The sequence below is a fragment of the Chiloscyllium plagiosum genome, unplaced genomic scaffold (genome assembly GCF_037043375.1).
Source record: "Chiloscyllium plagiosum isolate Xiang-an unplaced genomic scaffold, Cpla_swu_hap1 HiC_scaffold_22, whole genome shotgun sequence".
Lineage (NCBI taxonomy): Eukaryota > Metazoa > Chordata > Chondrichthyes > Orectolobiformes > Hemiscylliidae > Chiloscyllium > Chiloscyllium plagiosum.
In genome coordinates, this window is record NW_028270160.1 from 42761669 (window position 1) to 42783790 (window position 22122).

Consider the following 22122-nt stretch of genomic DNA (forward strand, 5'->3'; position numbering starts at 1 on the left):
CTGTCACTTGCACTGACTCCTTTGTGAAGAACCTCTCAGTGATGCCAAATGCATAAGGCATGCAGCTAAATCTTATTACACTGTTCCCCACACTCCCCCAAACCCCAATCTCAACAGCCCAGCTCCAAGAAAGGCAGAATGTTAGAACTCCCTGATGGTTATACTGAAGTAGATTCTCTGAAGCAAAGATGCTGATCAGGAGCCTGGTTCTTAAAGTTCATTCCCCCCCACACACATATCTTTAAGTTTTATGTGATGATAGCAGGTGACTCAAACTTCGTTCTCCATTTTTTGGATTGCTTGCAATACTCTATATTTGCCCTGATGGGTGGAACTCCAGCAACACTCAAGAAGCTCAGCACCATCCACAAAAGCAACCCAATAGATTGGCACCCGTTCGGCATCTTAAACATTTACTCTCTCCAAGATTTTAGTGAAGACCTGTCGCTCGGGCTGTGGTTGAAGTTGTTGATCGGTTCGCCAAGCTGGTTAATTTTCTTACAAGCGTTTTGTTCCCACCTCCTGGGTGACCTCTTCAGTGCTGAGTAGCCTCCAACTGAGGTGCTATCATTGTGATCCGCCCTGAACATATGCCATTCTATCTGTCATGGTGGGTTGCTCTATTTTCGGTTTTGTACTGTAGTGGTCTGTAGATGGTCTCTATTTCAACATGTTTCTTTATGGAACCAGTGGGTGAAGACCAGGTCTCCAGGAATTCCCGAGCTTGTCTTTGCTGAGCCTGTCCCAGTATCGTAACGTTGTCCCAGTTGAATTGGCGGTTGAACCACCTGCCACAACAGACAGAACTGGGTGAGTCCCAAACCAGAGGACACAGTTTAAAAATAAGGGGTAGGCCATTTAGAACAGAGCTGAGGAGAAACTTCTTCACCCAGAGAGTGGTGGGTGTGTAGAATGCTCTGCCCCAGAAGGCTGTGGAGGCCAAGTCTCTGGATACTTTCAAGAAAGAGTTGGATAGAGCTCTTAAAGATAATGGAATCAAGGGTTATGGGGATAAGGCAGGAACAGGATACTGATTGAGGATGGTGGTGCTGGCTCGAAGGGCAGAATGGCCTGCTCCTGCACCTATTGTCTATTGTCTATTTTAAGTTCAGAGCAGATCACAATGATAGCGCTTCATCCAGAGGCTACACAGCACTGAAGATGTCATCCAGAGGGTACACAGCACTGAAGATGTCACCCAGAGGATACACAGCACTGAAGATGTTATCCAGAGGGTACACAGCACTGAAGATGTCACCCAGGAGGGATTCGAAATGTTTGCAAGAAAATCAACCAGCTCAGTGAACCGATCACCAACATCATTGACTCTCTCTGCGATGGGAGCACTGTGGTAGCAGTATGGACCATCTACAATATGCCTGCAGCAAGTGAGCACATCTTCTTGAAAAGGACTGTAGAAATCATGATTTTTATATCTAGCTGGACAAAGGCAGCAGGTACATAGAAAGACCGCCGCCTGCAAGTTCTCCTCCAAGATGCACACCATCCTGGCCTGGAAGTACATCACCGTTTCCTTCAATGTTGCTAGGTCAAAATCCTGGAACACTAAGTCTGATTCAAAGGCTCACTGGCACCTTATGCGGGATCATAGGGATGGACAGTAAATGCTGGCATTGTCAGTGAGATTCATTTCCCAAAAATAATGTTTCACCACTTCTGACCATAAAACTGTTACTCTTTAGTGGCCACATACCTATTGCTATCCCTCCCTCACTCATTTAGTGTCTGGTGATATTTCCCAAACATACCACTGGCTTCTTCAGTTTGGAAGACTGTTGCCTTTGGAGGAATGGGATAGACAGTTATTTCATATTAATCAGGGTAGACATTGATTCTCCATCCTTCAAATAACTCTCATAGAACTAAATAAAAGACTTACTCACAATGGAACAATCCTCCGAATATGTTACAATGAACTGGAGGTGATCAGTAGCTAAACTATTTCTCATTGTGTTAGGTTTATTTTAGAGCCACCTATTCTTAATTGTCTGCAGGGTTTTGTACAGAGGACAATAATCCAGATCATTTTGTTCCTGAATAGGAATATTATCTGCAGCCAGCAGGAGGTGGATGAGAGATGACATTCAATTTAGCCAAAAGGAAGAGGTACAACAGCCCAAACGAGGTTTACATTTAGAGATCTTAGATCATACCACAGTAGAATTGACCATCACCATACACTGCCCATCATCACCCCTGGACTCAGTTACCCTCGAGCTAATCATTCTTTTTCTTTCCTTTCTTGGGGCAACTGTGACGGGTGCAGTGGATCGGTCATTGATCACGTTCCACTGTTTGATGGCATTGAGGCCTCTGCCCCAATATGATGGGGACTTCAGGTTTCTGTCTTCAGGAATGGGGAACTCCAGTTGTGGGCCTGACTGAATTTCTAAGCCTCTGAGTTACGGCATAGAAAGAACTGGCTAATATTTTTATCACTTTACTCTTCCTTATAGCATAGTAGTAATTTGAACAACCTATTATCTTCCTTCAAGAATAACTTGTTAATCATGCAGTTTATTTTTACATGCCTTTAGTTGACTTTCTTTTATCCATTCTGTGGGACGTACGCGTCCCTGGCTGGGTCAGCATTTATTGCCCATCCCCAGTTGCCCTTGAGAAGATGGTGGTGAGCTGCCTCCTTGAATGACTGCTGTGGGTTGGCCCACAGTGCCATTAGGGATTGCTGTTTTTATGTCTATTATATGTGGCTATTTAACAGTAAAATTCTTAGCATGTCTTTGTGATCTTCTTTGAGTCGCACAATTGTTTTTAGACTTCGTGTGAGAAGCTCCAAGAAACCCTGATAAGATTTGCTCTGTCAGTCACATACTGCCACAGTTGACACTTCCTTTTAGATTTCGGGTTTTTCCTAACAATATAAATGCTTGCAATACTCAGCCACAGAGGCTGCATGCACGGAGAGGGACTTGTCATGACAGTATGATTTTTCTCACTTGCTGTCAGCCATTTTCAACAAAAAATGCCCTTTTCACAGCTGGATTCATGAGCTTTTTGATATTTACATTGGTTCTGTGACTCATTAGATGCTTGAGAAGCATTTAAGGATCATTATTGCAACTGTGTCATGATCGAGTGCTAATGTTTAATTAGCACTAATGAAGCTGCATTCTTAGAAATCACGCTTTTCAAAACTGAGATTTCATTAGCAGTTTAGCAATTTTAAACTTAGAAACTACAAAAATTGAAAATTTATGGCACAGAAGGAGACTATTTGGTCCATTGTGCATGTAATAGGCAAAAAGAGCTCAGAATCACAGATGCATTATGGCACTGAAGGAGGCCATTTGGCCCATCAGGTCTGCACCAGCTTTGCAAATATACTGCCATTTTTCTGTCTTGTCCCTATAATCCTGTATTTCTTTTTCATTTTAAAATAACAATCTAATTTCCTATTGAAAGCCTCAGTTGAACCTACCTCCATTATATTCTCAAGCTACTTATTCTAAACCCTAACCACTCACTATGTGAAAAGATTCTCTTCATGTCACTTATGCATCTTTCACTAATTGCTTTAAATCAGTGAACTTTCACTCTTTCATAAGAGGGAACACTTTGTCCCTATTCTGTCTGTCCAGGGCATTCATGATTTTCAATTTTTCCATCAGAGTTCTTGTCAGCCATCTCTTCTCCAAGGCAATAATCCTAACTTCTCTAAGATATATTTGTAGCTGGAATACTTCATTCCTCAAACCATTCTTGTGAACCTCTTCTGCATTCTTGTGATTGACGCTGAGCTCACGCCATATTCAAGATAACCTCCTTGTTCTTGTAGTCCAATTGGTAAAGCCTAGCATACTGTAAAATATTTAGTTAATTATAGTTGTTTATTAATTATTAAATACCCTGTTGTTTATAGCACTTCAGGTGTACATTCAGATTGCTTAATGTAATGAGATGTTGAATTTCAGCATATCTCCCAGTTCTTTTTTAATTTAAGAATATTGAGCTCCAGATTCCATCAAACTAAAGAGCCAAAAATGCCATTAAGCCACTTGACTGTACTAAGCAAACATGTTTAGGACCACATAATTAACATCTTATTTATTTTTTATTTAACTTGTGTATCAGTGTGTCCAGTGCTGTTCTTAAATTATTTTCTTTTTAATTGCAAGTTCTTCCTGTCTCTCTCTCTGTTTCTTTCATAAAATGGTTGTGAAAGATTGCTAAGGCAATTGCAGAAGTCATCTTAATCTCTTAATTATGGTTTAGCTGGAAGTAAATATGTTATGAAATTGTTTATATCTTGTGAGCTGTGTCGAGGTGAATTTTAAAAAAAAGCTACATCATCAGATTGCATTCGTGTTTTGAAAAGACAAGAATGATTTTTAGATTAATTCTGCCTTAGAAAGTGATTACCTAACGCTTCAGTTGCTAGATGTATGTAGCTTAATAAAGTATGTTCTCTTCCTTATTGTGTGGAAAAGAAGCAGAGACTGTTAATGAATATTTTTGATTGCCTTCCAGGATTTGAAGACTGTGCTTTCCTTCAATCAGTACCCAGGGGAATATCTGCACCCTGTGGTGTATGCGTGCACTGCAGTTCTTTTGCTGTGCCTTTTTGCATCCATTATCACCTACATTGTGCATCACAGGTAGGCTTTACAAAATAACATTTAATTATTGATTTGTTCATCTTTAAGCCATTCTAAAAGCATACAATGTTAATCACAGAAAATTGTCTTTTGTTTAAAATTTGTGCCATTTGAAATGAAATCGAAAATGGAATTGTACAAATTCTTTGAGGAAGATGAATATGAGACATATGATACAGAATAGACTGACTTACCCAGTCATGTTCTGTTGGTACTTGTATGCAATCTGGTTTTGGAAGAGAAAGAGTATGATTGTGAATGAATGCTTTCACAGGTGTGTTTTTGAGTATGCACAGTCACTTAATTAAAGAGCTGTGAGGGTTGTCTGAGATTAGAGTAAAAATGGAAAGGATATAGTAATGTGAGATGTGTGAATGTCAATGTGTCATTATGTTTTCTTTGGAATATGTTGCAGTTGTGATGGTGGCAATGGTGTACTTATTGAACAATGAGTTTGTGAGTTGTGATCTTACTTGTGACAAATTGTTAAATTTCTTGTAACAGTGAAACGATTTCCTGGTTCATAGCCCCTTGACTGTTAACTGCTCAGTGATATCCTCCCATATTTGTTACATTATCTGTCTCTTTTGGTACAGGACATCGCTCCTGCATAACCTGCACGCACAATGACATTTGGAAGGGTGTTCCAGGATTTTAGCTCAGTGAATGAATGGTGATATATCTCCAAGTTAGGATGGTGTATGGTTTGGAGGAGAACTTGTGGATGGCAGTATTCACATGCATCCGGTGCACTTCTTCTAGGTGGGTGAGGTTTGGAAGGAGTGTTGGTGAGTTGCTGCAGTGCATGTTGTAGGTGATACAGCCTGTTGTTACTATGTCTCAGAAGAGGAGGGTGTGAATGTTTAGTGTAATGGCTGTGATGCCAATCAAGTGGGCTAGTTTATCCCATATGGTGTTGAGCTTCATGTCTTGTTTGAGTGGAGAATATTCCTTCATACTATTGACTTACGCTTTGTGGATGGTAGATAGAAAATTGGGTGTTAGGTGGTGTTATGACCTGTTCTCCCAGCCACGGTATTTATATATGGAGTTTCTGGTCAATGCTAACCCCAGGATGTTGATAGTGAGTATTAATTGATGGTAATGTGGCTGAGTGTCAAGTGGAGTTGGTTAGATTCTTCTTTGTTGGAGATGGGCATCCCTTGGCAATTGTGTGACACTAATGTCATTTGCCGTTGATCCATTCAAGTCTGGATATTATCCAGGTCTTGCATTTGGATGTGAACTGTTTCAGTATTTGAGGAGTTGTGAATGGTACGGAGCATTGTGTAATCATCAGGAACATTCCCACATCTGACCTTATGAAGGAGAGAAGTTATTGATGAACCAGATGATGATGCTTGGGACTAGTATACTACCCTGAGAAACTCCTATGACTGAAATGATTGATTGCCAGCAACCACAACTGTGGTCCTTTGTGCTCAACATGATTCCAATGGAGGGATTTCCCCTGATTCTCACTGACTTCAGTTTTACTAAAGTCCCTTGCTATCAGGTTTGGTTGTATGTTGCATTGATATCAAAGACAATCACTCCTACCTCAGCATTTGAGCTCTTTTGTCCAAGTTTGAACGAGTCCAAATGAAATCACAAGATGAGAAACTCTAACAGAACCCAAACTGAGCATCAGTGACAAGGTTATTGCTGAATAAGGGTTATTTAATGGTGTAATCATGTATCCATCCCATCACTAAATGAAAGAGAAAATGGATAATCTTTCTCTTGGAAATAGGTGATTAATGGGGTTATCATAATGGAATATTAAAGTGCAGCAAAGCAAACTGCGAGTGCACTATGAATATTCTTCAGGATTGAAGAGCTGATTTGAACTCATTTTCTTTTCCAAAACTCTTGTAAATGGCTGTGCAGGTTATTGGCATCATTGTCTCCTGATATCTCGATGCACACTCACAGACTCTTAGCTCAGTTCAGGAACAAATAGAAGCTTTCTTTTTGTAACTCATTGCATAAGACTTTGAATTCCTCAAATTTTTTAAAAAAGTATTACACTTACATTTTTGTGTCGATCTTGCTACTAATATTCTGGTCACTACCTTCCCTCTAATTTGATGATTGCCAACCAATGTTATCATCACAGTACAACTCAGAGCCAGTGTTAATATCAACTTGGAGGTCAGAATCCTCCAAAAGAAGTAGGAGCAGAATTAGGCCATTCGCTGCATCAAGTTTGCTCTGCCATTCAAATATCGCTGTTATGTTTTTCAACCCCATTCACCTGCCTTCTCCCCATAACTCTTGATCTCTTCACTAATCAAGAACCAGTCTATCTCTGTCCTAAATAGACTTAATGATTTGGCCTCCACAGCCTTCTGCAGTGATGTGTTCCACAGATTCACCACCCTCTGGCTGAAAAAAATTCCTCCTCATCCCATTCCAGGTTCAGAAGGAGTCAGCCTGAAGGCAGATCTGGGAGAAATTTTCCCGGAGTTGGTATCAAGTCAGTGGACTGACACGCTCTGAACCCGGGGTAGTCAGTCAGCATAATTAACTGCTCATTTTGTCAGCTGCTTGGGTACATCATTAGGAGAGACGTGTCTCGTGGTGATTTACCTGCAGCCGGTGATGGGGCCCCTCCAAGGTCTCTCACACGTAACCTCCTGATCCTGAGCTGTCATCATCAACCAAAGCTGTGGACTCATGACAAACCTGAGGGAGGGCCTGCCCTTCACAAGCATGATCTTGTAGCCAGTGGTTTGCATAAACAAATCTGTATATTCATCAGACAATGTTCACCTTGTAACAGTGGTGGTGGCCAATTCTGACAGTGGAACTGCCTTCCTTCCTGGACCATAGGCCTTCTGATTGTCCCCAGCTATGATCAGTTACATTACCACTTCAAGGAAGATCTCCCCGGTGGACGTGATGGCAGTTCAGGGTAAAAACCAAAAATCATCATGGCATTTGATTGTCCCTGAAAATACACTAAGATCCATTGAGTACAAAAGATAAAGAAGTGACAAGGAAGAAAAGATGTATTCATTGCAACTTTAGGAAATCCCTATGTGCCTATCAGCCAAGGAGCTTTTTTTTAAAATAGCGTGTTCACTCTTGTAATATAGAAAACAGACAACTTCATGCACTCAGCAAGTTCCAAATCTGGAAGATTCCTTAAATGATTACAGTAAAAACAAAATGACGTAAGTTCAAGCTTGTGCAAGGTATTTAGGTACCAACAAAGGAAAGTAGTGCCTCATTTTAATCCACCCAAACTCTGTTCACTTACACAGAACTAAAATTGGACCTGTACTGTGAATGCAAAAACGATTAACCCTGCAGCAACTGTATACTGTCTCCATGCCAGCCTTCTTAAAATCTCTGTTAAGGATCTATGCTGCTGCGACCCTCCACAAGATCAACATGATGGTTTTCAATGATTAATTTTGCACTGCTGATCCTTTTACTGTGTTGAAGGTTCATTAAATAGCTTTACTAAAATCCTTTTAGGCTAGTAGAGAGAGAGAGAGTTTGGAGGATTGATAATGGGAAAGAAAAAAAGAGGTTTGAACAGTAGTTGGTGTCTGTCTTCATGGAAGAAAGCCTCCTAAAGATAATTGAAAATCCAGAGGTGATAGGGCAGGGTGAGCTTAAAGCAATCACCATCACCAGGCAAAAGATGCTGGGAAAACTATTGGATCTGAAGATTGATATGTCATTAGGACTGGGTGGTATGCATTTCAGGGTCTAAAAGAAAAAGCAGCACAGATACGAGATCCATTTATTATAATGATCCAAATTCTGGAAGCGTCCTAGTGGATCAGAAGATAGCAAATGTAGCACCTCTGTTCTAGAAAGGAGGAAGACTGAAAGCACATAACCATAAGCCAGTTAGCCTAGCATCTGTCATAAAGAGCATGCTGGAATCCTGGTACATAAAGCACATAAAGTTAGTTTGTGGGTACAGCAAATGGTTAAGAAAGCAGGTGGAATGTCGTTGCTTATTGCGAGGAATGGAATATAAAATTAGAAATGTTTTAAGGCAGTCATATAGGACCTTACTGAAACTGTATCTGGAGTACTGTGTACAATTTTGGTCTCGTTTTTCAAACAAGTAGTTCAGAGGATTTTCAGTCAACTCATCCTAGGGATGAAGAGCTTATCTAATGAAGAAAGGTTAATGGATTGTCCAATATTTATTGGAGTTTATAAGAATGAGAGGAGTTTGTAATGAAACATTTAAGATCTTTGCAGGTCAGGATTGGGTGGTTAGCAGGAGGATTTTTCTTTTTGAGGGAGAGACTAAAACTAATATAGTTCAAGTATAAGAGGTCTCCCTTTTTAAGGTCAAGATGGGGGAAAAGCTTTTCAACGAAAGGATCGTTAGAGTGTGAAATTCTCTTCCCCAGAAGCTAGTGAGAGCTAAATCTTTAAATTTATTGAAGACTAAGTTAGGTAGATTTTGAAAGACGTGGGAGTAGGGCTTGTGGGAGGCAGACAGTAAAGTGGAACTGAGACCAAGATTCTTATGTTCCAAACTATCAATTCCATTGCTTTGAACTGATTTCATGCTTGAGGTCCAGAGAAAGGAAGTCCATTATGTCATTTATTATATTTACAGCATGCTGATATTTAGGTCAAATAAAACCTACGGTTTACGCGAAACCATGCTACGCCTGGAACTCTTTCAAATTCAAATTCACCTTCCAAACTTTCAAGACAGTTGTGTTGCCAGAGCAGTGGAAGATTGCAAATGTTACACTCGCTTACCCCCAACACTCCCACTTCAGACAAAGGGGAGACAGATTAACCTGACAATTTACAATTCAGTCTGCTTAATATGAGTGTGAGGGAAACTTGATGAAACCACAGTCTGGCAGAAGAATCAAAAGAAGCTTGCAAAAGGCAATTGAATAAATACTTATTCAATTATAAAGAGAGAAAAAAAACTGTAGGTATACAGGAAAGAACTAGTAACTGCAATTTACTGGATTGCATTTCAAATGAGCAAGCATAAACTTGAGGAATTGAATGAGCCCCTTCTGTGCTTACTAAACTCTGATTCTGTAAGCACAGACTGCTTTCAACCTGAATAAAAAAACAAAAGAATTGTGGATACTGTAAATCAGAAACAAAAATAGCAATTACTGGAAAAGGTCAGCAAGTCTGGCAGCATCTGTGAAGAGAAATCAGAGTTAACGTCATTGGACCCAAAACATTAACTCTGATTTCTCTTCATAGATGCTGCCAGACCTGCTGAGCTTTTCCAGTAATTCCTATTTTTGTCTCTCCTGTAAACCTTCCACACAGTTCATTTTCATTACACTTTTTGCTTTGGAGAGGTTCTAAGAGATGTTTATGTTCACTCAACAATCAACACAAACTGGAAATAAACTTTTTGAATGTAATCATAGGCAGCTTAATTAAATAATTATGCTATTACCTTGAATATCTGGAGAAATTAGTAGCAGTTCAAGTTCAGCTGATGTCTGTTGACTGTAAAACTTAATTAGTTATAGCTTTTTCCCATTGAAAGCCTGTTGCCTCTGCAGGAATGTGAGAAACAGTTCTTTCTTAACTTATCGTATATTTAACAATTCTGTGTTTCATAGAACCTTCATAACATTAAAAAAAATTATCTTATTCATGATAAAGTTATCCCCAGAATTTGCTGAAGGTCATCAGTGGCTAGACTGTTTTACCTGCACTTCACTCAATCTAGTCTATTGCATTTGCTGCTCATAAGGTAGTCTCCCCGACAAAGTGGAAATGAAGCATAGAGTGGGTGACCGCTTTGCAGAACATCCATGTTCCGTCCACAAGAATGACCTTGAGTTTCCACTTGCCTGCCACTTCAACACACCACCGTGTTCCCTGGCCAACATCTTTGTCTCAGGCTTTCTGCAGTGCTCCAGCACACTCTGGAAGAACAGCACCTCATTTTCCACTTAGGAACTCCACAGACTTCTGGACTCGATATTGAGTTCATCAATTTTAGGGCTTGAAGCATCTTCACATGTGCTTACCCCAACGCCCACACACTAGGCCTTGTTATCACATCATCAGCTATTCCTCACCAACCATTATTAGCCACTAATTGTCCACGAATAGTTATTCATTCTCCCATGGTGATTGTTATCCACGCCATTGTATGTTCATCTTTTTTCTCTCTCTTTGAGCTCTATCCATACCTATCATTTACTCCTCAGCCCCATCCCCCACCCTATCTTCTACATAAAACCCAACACTTTCCTGGCTACCATCAGTTCTGAGGAAGGGTTCCTGGATCCAAAACGTTAACTCTGATTTCTCTCCACAGCTGCTGCCAGATCTGCTGAGCTTTTGCAGCAAGTTCTGCTTTTGTTTTGGATATCCAAATCTGCAGTTCTTTCGGTTTTTCTTTTTCATTATTATTTTTCAGTTGCATCTTTTGGAACAATAACTATTCTTAATTGAATTTTTTTTCTGTTTGGGTGACAATGAAGCCAATCATTTGTTCCTCATTACAGACAGTAAGATTGTCAGCAGTCTGAACAACTAACAGTAAAATGCCTGTCATATGTCTTTTGTTTATGAACAAACAAGAAAAGGTATAAATGCAGCTGAATCACAAATCCTTCCTTTTGACAGCACCATCCGCATTAGCAGAAAAGGCTGGCATATGTTGCTGAACTTCTATTTCCATACTGCCCTGACGTGTGCAGTATTTGCTGGAGGCATCAATCGCACAAAATACCCAATCATCTGCCAAGCTGTGAGTATTGCATTTTGTCAAGTAATTTGAGAATTCACTAAATTGGAGATCGAATGATAGAACCTGGCAATACAATTGACTGTTACTTCACTTGAAAAATAAAATGTTGGTCGGAGGCAAGCCAGCTTCTATTATACTGTTCCACATTCCCTCCCCTTATGAAAATGTTTCATCATGTATTGTGCACAAAATCACATTATGGAGAGCTAAACGTATTTTCAAAACCTATGCCATTTCATTGTGTGCTTTTGTTTGCATGGTCTTTCAGAATCTGCTCATTGAGTAGTTACATGCAACTGCAAACTGTGCAAGATTGTATGTTCGTCTTGAAATGAAAAATAAATAAATATCTGCTCATTTCCTCTTCTGAATTTTCTAGATAAAACAAATGATCATTTGTAAAGCTATTCTTATACAGAAGTGGCACTATTCTTAAAAGATTGAAATGAACTGCAGTAAATGTTCTTCATGAAATACAGATTGAGCAATGGCATAATTGAGTACATGATTCTAATTCTAATCTGAATTAACATAATGCAACATTTCCATTTAATTATAATTGGCATTTTCTTGCATTGTCCTGGAGTATTACTGATAACTTAAAAAGGTATGGGCATCAATTTGCATATTTATCATCAAGCAGACACACATCCCCTCTACAGCTGAGCTGACCTGATTAGGACAAGCAGAGCTACATCTATAAATCTTCCAATTAATGTGAACTAGAATCTGTAAGGTTGAAACTTGCACTAATATGAAATCAAAAGTGGACTAAATGAATCTGAAATGAAATTGGTGGCATAAGCATGTAGAGAAGTATTTTTGCTCCAATTTAGGAGTGGGGCCTTCTCCATATAATGGAGAATATTTGTCATCTGTGCCAACTTGGCTTTGATTGCACATAAAACTGAATTGATCCAGCTCTTTTCATGGATTTAAGTATGTCAAAAGTAATTTCCACAACAATTTAATCTCAAACCAGTAGTGCAAACATTATGTTTGATCCATTTGGTTTCCATTTTGGTCTTTTGTCAAGGTGAGTTCTTCAAAGCATTTTAATCACTTTAAATACATTTAGTTTGAGTTTTCCTCCTGCAGCAAGCTGAAATGCTTTATTAACTAATGCCTTGTTGCATTCAAATACACTAAGAAAGTAATTATTGTAATACTCATATTAAGCCTTGCTTGTAATATTTATTATGAGTTTACATGTCTTTTATTATAGATGTTAATTGCATATGGGAGTTTTTCAAAGACTTGATTGCCATTAAGCCCATAATGTATTATGGTCATTATGCCTTTATTAAACTCTCATTTTTTTTAAAGACCGCTTTGTATTTTTTCACATATACATTTTCACTAATAACACCAGTCTTGTTAAAAATCCCATATCTCCCTTTGCTTCACTTCTGTGAGATTCAATCTGTTTAGCAGGAGTGCACAATGATAATTGATTTGAATGATGAAACAAAGTGTTCCCTCAAGACCATTAAAGCAAAAGATGTACCATATATGTTAAGTCAATGATTGACATATATGGAACTTGATTAAAATTAAATACTATGCCCAGATGGCACTATCCCAGTAATTTAATATTGTTTCCCAAAAACCTTTTGAACAAGGTAAACAGTATTTAAAAGATGGATTATTAACAGAGGATTTGATGTTGCTGCAAATTAGAACATTAATGTCTCAGTTCTTGAAACTGTTTTCAAATTCAAATCAAACAGGAATGAAAGTTTTCTTTTAATGCCAGCTATAAGGATTCTGAATGAAATTAATTTGATCATCTTCAACCCGGGAGAATTTCCTAATGCATTCTAAATTATTTTTTACCAGCTTAATTTGTGTCCCTTTTGCTACCTCAACTATTGATCTGTTTTATTTCCATAACAGTTTTGTATCTCAACTATGCTACTTCTTAAAAAAAAAATCTGGAATGAACAGTCTATCCTGTCTTTTGTAATAACCCAGCTCCTTTAGATTAAAAATCAACTTTACGCTGTTCTCTGTAATGGCCCGAGCATTTAAACATCATCCTTGTGTATATATAACCATAGCTGAAAATGTGTTGCTGGAAAAGCGCAGCAGGTCAGGCAGCATCCAAGGAACAGGAGAATCGACGTTTCGGGCATAAGCCCTTATGTATAACCATAACTGGCACAATACTCAAGTTACAGTAAGATTAGAGCAGTTTGAACACAATTCCTCTGACATATACTCTACTGCTTTAGTCATATATTCTACTGGCTTTGTTGATTGCTGCAATAATTTAACATATTGAGCAACAAATCTTCTAAGATCCCTTGTTGCCTTTCAGTTTCTTCCTTGGCTATTTCAACATCTTTGTGGCATTTTGTTTTGCAGTAAACAGTGAAGTGATTTTCATTCTACACATGTGCATGCCTGTTAAGTGCCTAATACTGACAAACAGGTGGATGAATAGAGTTCTCTTCCAAGCCTCATCCATCATCAGGCAGTGTTGTGGTTGAAGATGAGAATAAATTTAGGCAGTAAGATATACGGGAATTTTAAAGAGCAGAGATGTGGTTTCAATTCCCCTGCCCATGATGGGCTGTCCCTGGTAACTCCTGCCCCATCCATTGCATATGAACAGTAGCAAGACGGGAGATCCTGAATGTTTTTCCTCCATTCCACACTCCTTACTGCCATTTCCGGCACCATGGCTAGGAAGGTAATGTTAATGCTCCTGAACCCCAATGACTTACCTATGTGGGAGTCAGTGCCTGCAAAGGCATACAAGTGTGGAACACTATTGCTTTTCAGAGTACTTCTGTCTGTTTAACATCATGTCCTCTTGTGCTACATTGGTGATCCCCCAACATAAGTTTGGCATTTACCTCAGGACTGTGGTAGATGGTAAGCATCCCAGCAGGAGCCTGAATTGCCGATTCAATGAGCATCATAGAATCAGAGGCATGGGATGATGAGCATGCTGAGGTCTGATGCTGCCAGAACCTCGCTCGTAAATGGATAATCCTGGCCTTGGTAAGGAAAATGGCTAATTATTTCATTTTTACAGACCAAGATCCCATTGACGCTTGTTGCCTCTCTCAGAGAAAATATGTACTTTGACAAAAGGAACAACAAGAAATGTCCTCTTCTCCAATGTATGATACTTTTGATTTTAGAAGCACATAAAATTATTTCATTTAAAATAATATTTTTATAGTTCTGAAAATTGCATGTTTGGCAATACAAGTCCAGATGAGTCCACAAGTCTCAGCACAACATTGTGGGCCATTCTGTGCTGTACTTTTCAATGAATTAATCAGGTAGCTGGAAGAATTTTAGTGTTAGCTGCTACTTAAAATAATAAATTACTGATATAAATTGTTGTGCTTTAGAAACATAACTATCCATTGGCTGGTGCAATAAATTTGCTGTAATATTTGGTAACTCCTGGTTTGCATTCACTTCCTATCACCAAGTTTCTGAGTAACATAATTTGTAGTTATGTGGGAATATAAGAAATGGGAAAAACATAATTGTTCAATTTCCGTTTAGGCTGAAAAGGCACAAGTGATATATACTTCATATCTATTTTTGTCATGGTAATAGAGAATTTCTTTCATCAGTTAGAATAATTGCTTTGGTAACTTTGCAAATCCACTGTTCACTGATGAAGTGCAAAGTGAATTCTATGTATTTCTCAATTAGAGACAAATAAATAATCTCTCTCTCTTTGCTACTCGTTGATTGCAAAGGGACATTGACAGAAGTTTGAGAAGAACTCACTTTCCTGTAAGGAATGGTCGGGGAAAGTTTATAAACAAAATAATAAACCTAGACTTGTGGTCTGAGAGTAAATTCAATAAATACACTTTAGTTGAAATTAACAATGTTTTTCAAATGAATAACTACATATACCTTTATCAAAAAGTGAATGGCCTCTTCCTGAAGTAAATACTTTCTAAAGCATTTATCCTTCCTGATCTAATTGTCTAGTATGCAATTTTGGATAGACTAATCAAATAAATACTCTTGAAAAAATTGGGGTTTCTTTCAATGTAGGAAGTGAAGAATTTGGGCTGAATTAATTTTACCCAAATCTGTGACCAGTTAAAATAGCCATAAGATCCGAATTGCTCTTAAGTATGTATAGAAATTCTTCATCTCTCATTCAACTTGGTCCTTGATTCCTTCCCTGACATTTTAATTAAATCATAATGAAGTCAGAACTCTGTTCATAAAACATTCCAACCTTGCCTTTAACATCATCATTCTCATTCTGTGATTACTGTTTTCTAGTGTAAGTTAACCTGCTCCTATGCTATAGCCATGCATATGCTATGCTATTTATCATACAGTAAATGTCCTATTTATAGATACTTTTAATATCATAGCTTTTAAACACTTTCCATTATTCTATAGTTTTAACAATTACAGAATTGTCCTGTTGTATCCTTGACAATTTTTAATCCATATCCACACATGAAATGACAGAGTTGTTAGCATTTTTACTATTTTCATATTTTGCTGTGAATTTGTTGTTATAACCCTTTTGGATCCATCAAATGTGGACCTACATAAATTAAATATAGAAGATAATATCCAGAAGTCGTCTATTATAAATTATTCTATATTATTAATTAAGATGGATCAAGCTTGCACATTGACCTGCAGTGATATGCAGCCTGGGGAACTAAATACAGATATTGAAGCTCCTGTCAGTTCCATATCTCACATGAGATACGATTCAATTTCCATTCATTTTCTAAATCTTCTGGGTCCAAAGAAGAAGCTCCTTGCTGCTTAGTGAATTTCAGTTTTTTGCAAGAAACAAATTTTGCTGCTTCTCCAGACCTAAGAATATTAGAATCTTATGTAGAAGCCCTGTAATGCTGATAGGGGCCATTTGGCTCATCGAATCTGTATCAACCTTCCAACAAGCATCCCACTCAGACTCAGCCTCATACCCTCTCCCCGTAACCCTGCACTTCATATTGCTAACCCACTCAGCCTGCACATCCCTGGAAGCTACAGTGCAATTTAGCATAGCCAGTCCATCTAATCTGCATGTCTTTGGATTGTGGGAGGAAACTGGAACACCTGGAGGAAGCCCACACAGAAACGGGGCGAATGTGCAAACTCCACACAGACTGTCACGCAAATCTGGAATCAAACCCGGGTCCCTGGCGCTGTGAGGTAGCCGTGCTAACCACTGAGCCACTGTGTCTGTGCTATCAAAAAGCTGAGGTTGAAGCTTCCCATTTTCCATGATTTAAGGAGGCAGGGAGATCTGGGGAGAGGTGGAACTGTAGTTTTTGTACTTTCTTTCAGGCAGTCCATTCCATATAATAAAACTCACCTGGTAAAATTTGTCAATCATTTTAAAATGGTGTATTTTGGTTACCATGCGTTCTGTCACTTGAACAGTTTCTCCTCATGTACTCCCTTCAAAACCATTCATGCTGAGCATCTCTAACAAAATTACTCTTCTCCCTCTCTTTTCTAAGGAGGACAATCCCAGGTTCTCTCATCTCTCCACATAGCTGCTTAAATATCTAGAGAAAAGAGAACTACCTGCAAGTTACAATTGTTGTAAGAGACAATAGAAACAATGACACGTGAAGTATGATAAATTTAAATGTAAAATGTTGAATTACTGTTTTGATTTTGATTGAATAGAATCCATGGTCTACAACCATGAGTTTATTAAATTTTAGCACTTGAGGCAGGCATTTTGCAACCGTGTGTAACTGTCCTCAAAGTTTACTGGAATCAAAGTTTACTGTATTCACAAATATCAGAACTCATTTTGAAATGCAGTTACAAGTAATGGGTTGTGTTTGTTTTGAAATTATGCTGATTAAACTCCAAACCCTTCTTAGACCAATCTTGTCATAAACTCAGGTGAGAGGCGAGTCAAAGGGGATTTAACAGTGCCCTTTCAAGGGCAAATCTCAACTCATCCCAAACAAGACCACCGATGTAAGAGTGACATAATTGGTGGCAGGCTCTCTCAGACCAAGAGTTTCCACATCCAGGGCCTCTGAGATCTTCAGGAGGCTGGCATGCTGAGTAAAAATGAGCACATCAGGCTGTTGAGCTATTCATGATGCTTGTATTGGGTGGCCAAGGGCAGGGATATAAACTTAATCCTCCAAACTATTGAAGTCTTTGTCTGTTAAGCCCAGTGAGGGTGACTGTGAATGGTATGGGTTGACCATGGAAAGAACTCAGGATCACCAATTCTTGGCTGCATTTTGCTATGCTCGGCTCCCAGTGCTGCAGATCTTTGTATGAATCATGCCAATTGTGATTTCATGTCACAAATTATAGCAGCTTCGAGCATTTTTTTTTGTCTTCTCTGAAAAGCAGGAACCTGAATTCCTGCAAAATGAAGTTTAAAGTGAGTAACATTCTTTTGAAAAGCTGAGACAGAATTCTCTGATGATTTTCCAATCTCCCATGACGATATTAGCAGGAGATTGACAAACAGGTCTGAGAAACCTCATGAATAACTGATTTATTGCCATTTCTATGAGATTTTAACCAAAGTTATGGCACAATGTCAAAAGACTCCCAGCAGAAATTCTTGGTGCTATTCTGTTTTTGGCTTCAAACCATGAGATGTTTAGACTCACAGACCTCTTGTTTTTGGAACCTGTGACTGTTTATACCAAGAATCCTATGCATGAGGCCCCAGGAGATAAAATGAAAACCACAAAAACATAGATCAGAAATGCTGAAGGAAATTAGACTGACAAAAAATTAGATATTTATCTGCCTGGCATGCATTAAAACCACCCTTGAGATTTTTAAACATTCATTATTATGCAGTCCAATAGTGACAAAATAATCTGATTTTATGATGTTAATCGAGGAATAGATATTGGCCCAGACACCAGAGATCATTCCTCTGTTCTTTGTTTTGAAGTAGTGCCATGGGAGCTAATCCAACTGGACCTTATTCCCCGTGAGTCATTGTTAGAGGTTCCTAGTCTCAGAGGTAGTTATTGTAAACTATACTCTCAGTGAGTCAGTGCCAGGGGATCTGTGCTCCTTGTTGAGAGTCAGTGCAGGAAGCATTGTAACACTGTACCAAATGGACATGGATAATCTGGATGGTAATTATATTGGGCAAGGGAGATTGTCCTTTTAAATTTACGATAAGTGGGAGAGGAGCAGGCATTGTAACACAACCACACCCCCCCCCCCCCACCCTTTCTATAACAAGACAATTTAGGTTTTTGTAAGCACATTAGAAATCTTTCCAGTACATGTTCCAATTTTCAGTAAGGTTGCTAATGTGGCACAGTGGTGGTAGTTAATCTCTGGGCCAGAAGTTCCAGATTCAAGTCCCACCTGCCCTGGAAGCCCAGGTATTTTCTAATTTACCTGCTGGGAGATGTTATCTCAGACCTCTGGAGCAGTTGGGACCTGACCCAGGCCTCCTGGTCCAGAGGTAGGGAGACTACTGGAAAACCAGGGGAATGCCTGGAAGCTAATGTAAAATATCCAAGGAAGTCAATGGAAACCAATTTTTAGCAGCTGCCTGGTGTCAGACTAACTGCATGAAGGCAAGAGCCATATAATGAAGACAGGAAGAGTCCAAAAAATATCTATCAATAGCATGTATTCAAGCAAGACTGAACATGGGCCATGGTGTTGCGAACTCAATTCAGAGATTTGGGAGCAGCCAGAGCATCTTGATTGTAACAAAGATTCATTTTCTGAAATCCCTTGTAAAGCCGATGACAATGTACGGCTCTGAAAGCAGAACCTATCAAGAAGAGTGATGAGGCTCGAATAAATGAATTCGAAATGAAGTGACTCAGAAGGACGTGTGTCACGGACAGTCAAACAGACAAATGACTGGGTTCCTGTGAAAGCTGGTTTTCAGGAGAACTTACTTCAGGCAGTGATATCAAAAAGGTCACATACTGTAGGCAGGCCATGCAAAAAGGAGAGTATTTGGGGGGAGAAAAAGGCACAGCACCTGGAATTCATGCACACGGAATACCTAAATGAAATTGATGTACGATAAAAAATGTGGACTGGCCTCCCTGTGGGATAAGCAGTGAGGGCAGTGGAGGATAGAATACAGTGGAGAAATATTATTGAAGTCTGGCCAGTCCTCTGAACAGGGATAGGTGAAAGACCAGTCAATCTGTCTACATCCAATTATATTACTTTTATTAAATTAAGAATTCAAATGTGTAGCTTGTAATTTTTGGAAGCTGATGAAAATGATTGATTTTAAAAGCTATATATTTTTCCAAATATATCTTATTGCCCCACCATATTTTATAAATTTATACTCCAAAATTGAACAAATTTTTCAAAGTCTGTGAGAAGATTTGTAGCTTGGGTGCTCGTTGTTGTGGTTCTGTTCGCCGAGCTGGGAATTTGTGTTGCAGATGTTTCGTCCCCTGTCTAGGTGACATCCTCAGTGCTTGGGAGCCTCCTGTGAAGCGCTTCTGTGATCTTTCCTCCGGCATTTGTAGCGGTTTGAATCTGCCGCTTCCGGTTGTCAGTTCCAGCTGTCCGCTGCAGTGGTCGGTATATTGTGTCCAGATCGATGTGCTTATTGATTGAATCTGTGGATGAGTGCCATGCCTCTAGGAATTCCCTGGCTGCTCTCTGTTTGGCTTGTCCTATAATAGTAGTGTTGTCCCAGTCGAATTCATGTTGCTTGTTATCTGCGTGTGTGGCTACTAAGGATAGCTGGTCGTGTCGTTTCGTGGCTAGTTGGTGTTCATGGATGCAGATCGTTAGCTGTCTTCCTGTTTTTCCAAGTAGTGTTTTGTGCAGTCCTTGCATGGGATTTTGTGCACTAAATATACCGACCATTGCAGCGTCAGCTGGAACTGACAACCGGAAGCGGCAGATTCAAACCGCTACAAATGCCGGAGGAAAGATCACAGAAGCGCTTCACAGGAGGCTCCCAAGCACTGAGGATGTCACCTAGACAGGGGACGAAACGTCTGCAACACAAATTCCCAGCTCGGCGAACAGAACCACAACAATGAACAAATTTTTTTTTGGATTGCGTTTTCTATTTAGAGAACTTTAGATTGAGTTCGCTATTTAGGAACCCTAAAAGCTGACTAATCTGGATAAACATTGTCAATTTCTTTCTTCCATCATCCATAATCATGAAACATTTGCCAGCCTTGTTTTCTGGTACTCCAGAATCCAACCATATGTTGTATGTGGTTAAACAGCTCTAGCTTTTGACTCATTGTGTACAATTCCTAACGAATTAAAAGCCTCAAGTCTTAACTTTCCCTTTCTACTGTTCTCACAAAAAATATTATTTTTTCAGCTTCAAAGTTACGCAGAGTCATGACTTACCATGTATCAGTTCTGAAAACATCTTGGAATGTAACAGGCTTATATCCTAATTCTTCCTATATTCCAATTCATTGTTGATAATTGCACAATTTTAACTTAATCTTCATTTATCCCAATGAAATAAATGATTTCTGTTGTATCTCTACAAGCCATGTACCATTTTGCCCTATATTTTCATGTCAAGTAAAATATGGGGATTTTCTTAAGTTTTGCATATTTATTGATTGAGTGACATCCTATCTTTTCTTTTGTGGATCTACCAGCGCCCAGATATTTTTCAACATTGTTCTGTAAATCAATGACAGTAAAATTGTGCTTTTTGATATCAATCATTTTTGACAACAAATATAAATGGGCCAGATTTTCCTGTCCCAAATGGGGACAGAAACAGGAGCAGGACTTTTAACCTGCCTGCTCCAACATCAGCACTCCTCCTGTCTCAGCTTGGACCTGCATGCCACCTCCTATCCAAATATGGTTCTGACCTTTGGAAAATCCCACTTCTTAACAGGCCTGTAGCAGAGATGGATTTGCAACTCGAAATTGAAACCATCTTTGGACTTCTGCCTCAAACTGGAGAGCCTTCTCCTTATTAGGACAGTAAAGGATTTGAGTCATCTTGACATTAAGTCTGAGCACTGCATAATTTTAAGGATGGCATGGTGGCTTAGTGGTTAGCACTGTTGCTTCACAGCACCAGGCACCCAGGTTCAATTCAAGCCTCGGGCAACTGTCTCTGTGGAGTTTGCACATTCTCCCAGTGTCTGCGTTGGTTTCCTCTGAGTACTCTGGTATCCTCCCACAGTCCAAAGATGTGCAGGTTAGGCGAATTGGCCATGCTAAATTGTCCATAGTGTTAGGTATAGAGGAATGGGTCTGGGTGGGTTGCTCTTTGGAGGGTTGGTGTGGACTTGTTGGGCCGAAGAGTCTGTTTCCACATTGTAGAGAATCTAATCTTATACAATTGCTTTTGGTATCATGGCAGTTTCAGCTTTTAAATACTTCTAATCAACCTGTTCATCCATGAAAAAACACACATCCGGATCAGGTAGAACCTGAACCTGGGCCTCCTGGTTCAGAAATAGGGACACTACCACTGTGCCACAAAACCACTCCCCTCCTATAATTTTTAAAAAACTAATGTGCTCTGTATCAACCTGTTCAGAGATGTTATTATGTACCTCTGGAATAGACAGGACTTGAACCCAGCCTATGCAGGTTAAGAGGAAGGCACATTACCTCTACACCACAAGAGCACTTCAATTGCTGGATATCCCCTGCTCATTATGAGCAACACCTTGAATGATTGTCCTCTTTACACAAATTATTTTCAGCAGCTGACCTGTATTCCCAGAATCAGTGCTTTGGACCTGAACTCATTGGATAAGCAATTAAACGTGTGTGGTCACTGAAGGAAACAAACTGGTTAGA

General features: G+C 39.3%; 1 protein-coding gene across 1 annotated transcript in view; it reads left to right on the top strand.

The window, feature by feature from the left end:
- Nucleotides 1–22122, top strand: part of adgra1b (adhesion G protein-coupled receptor A1b) — a 529688-nt gene that overhangs the window by 471827 nt on the left and 35739 nt on the right. Inside the window, exons 15-16 of the mRNA XM_043712551.2 lie at nucleotides 4510–4637; nucleotides 11244–11367. Of these exons, the coding sequence (XP_043568486.2) occupies nucleotides 4510–4637; nucleotides 11244–11367 (252 nt within the window). The remainder of the gene's footprint in view (nucleotides 1–4509; nucleotides 4638–11243; nucleotides 11368–22122) is intronic.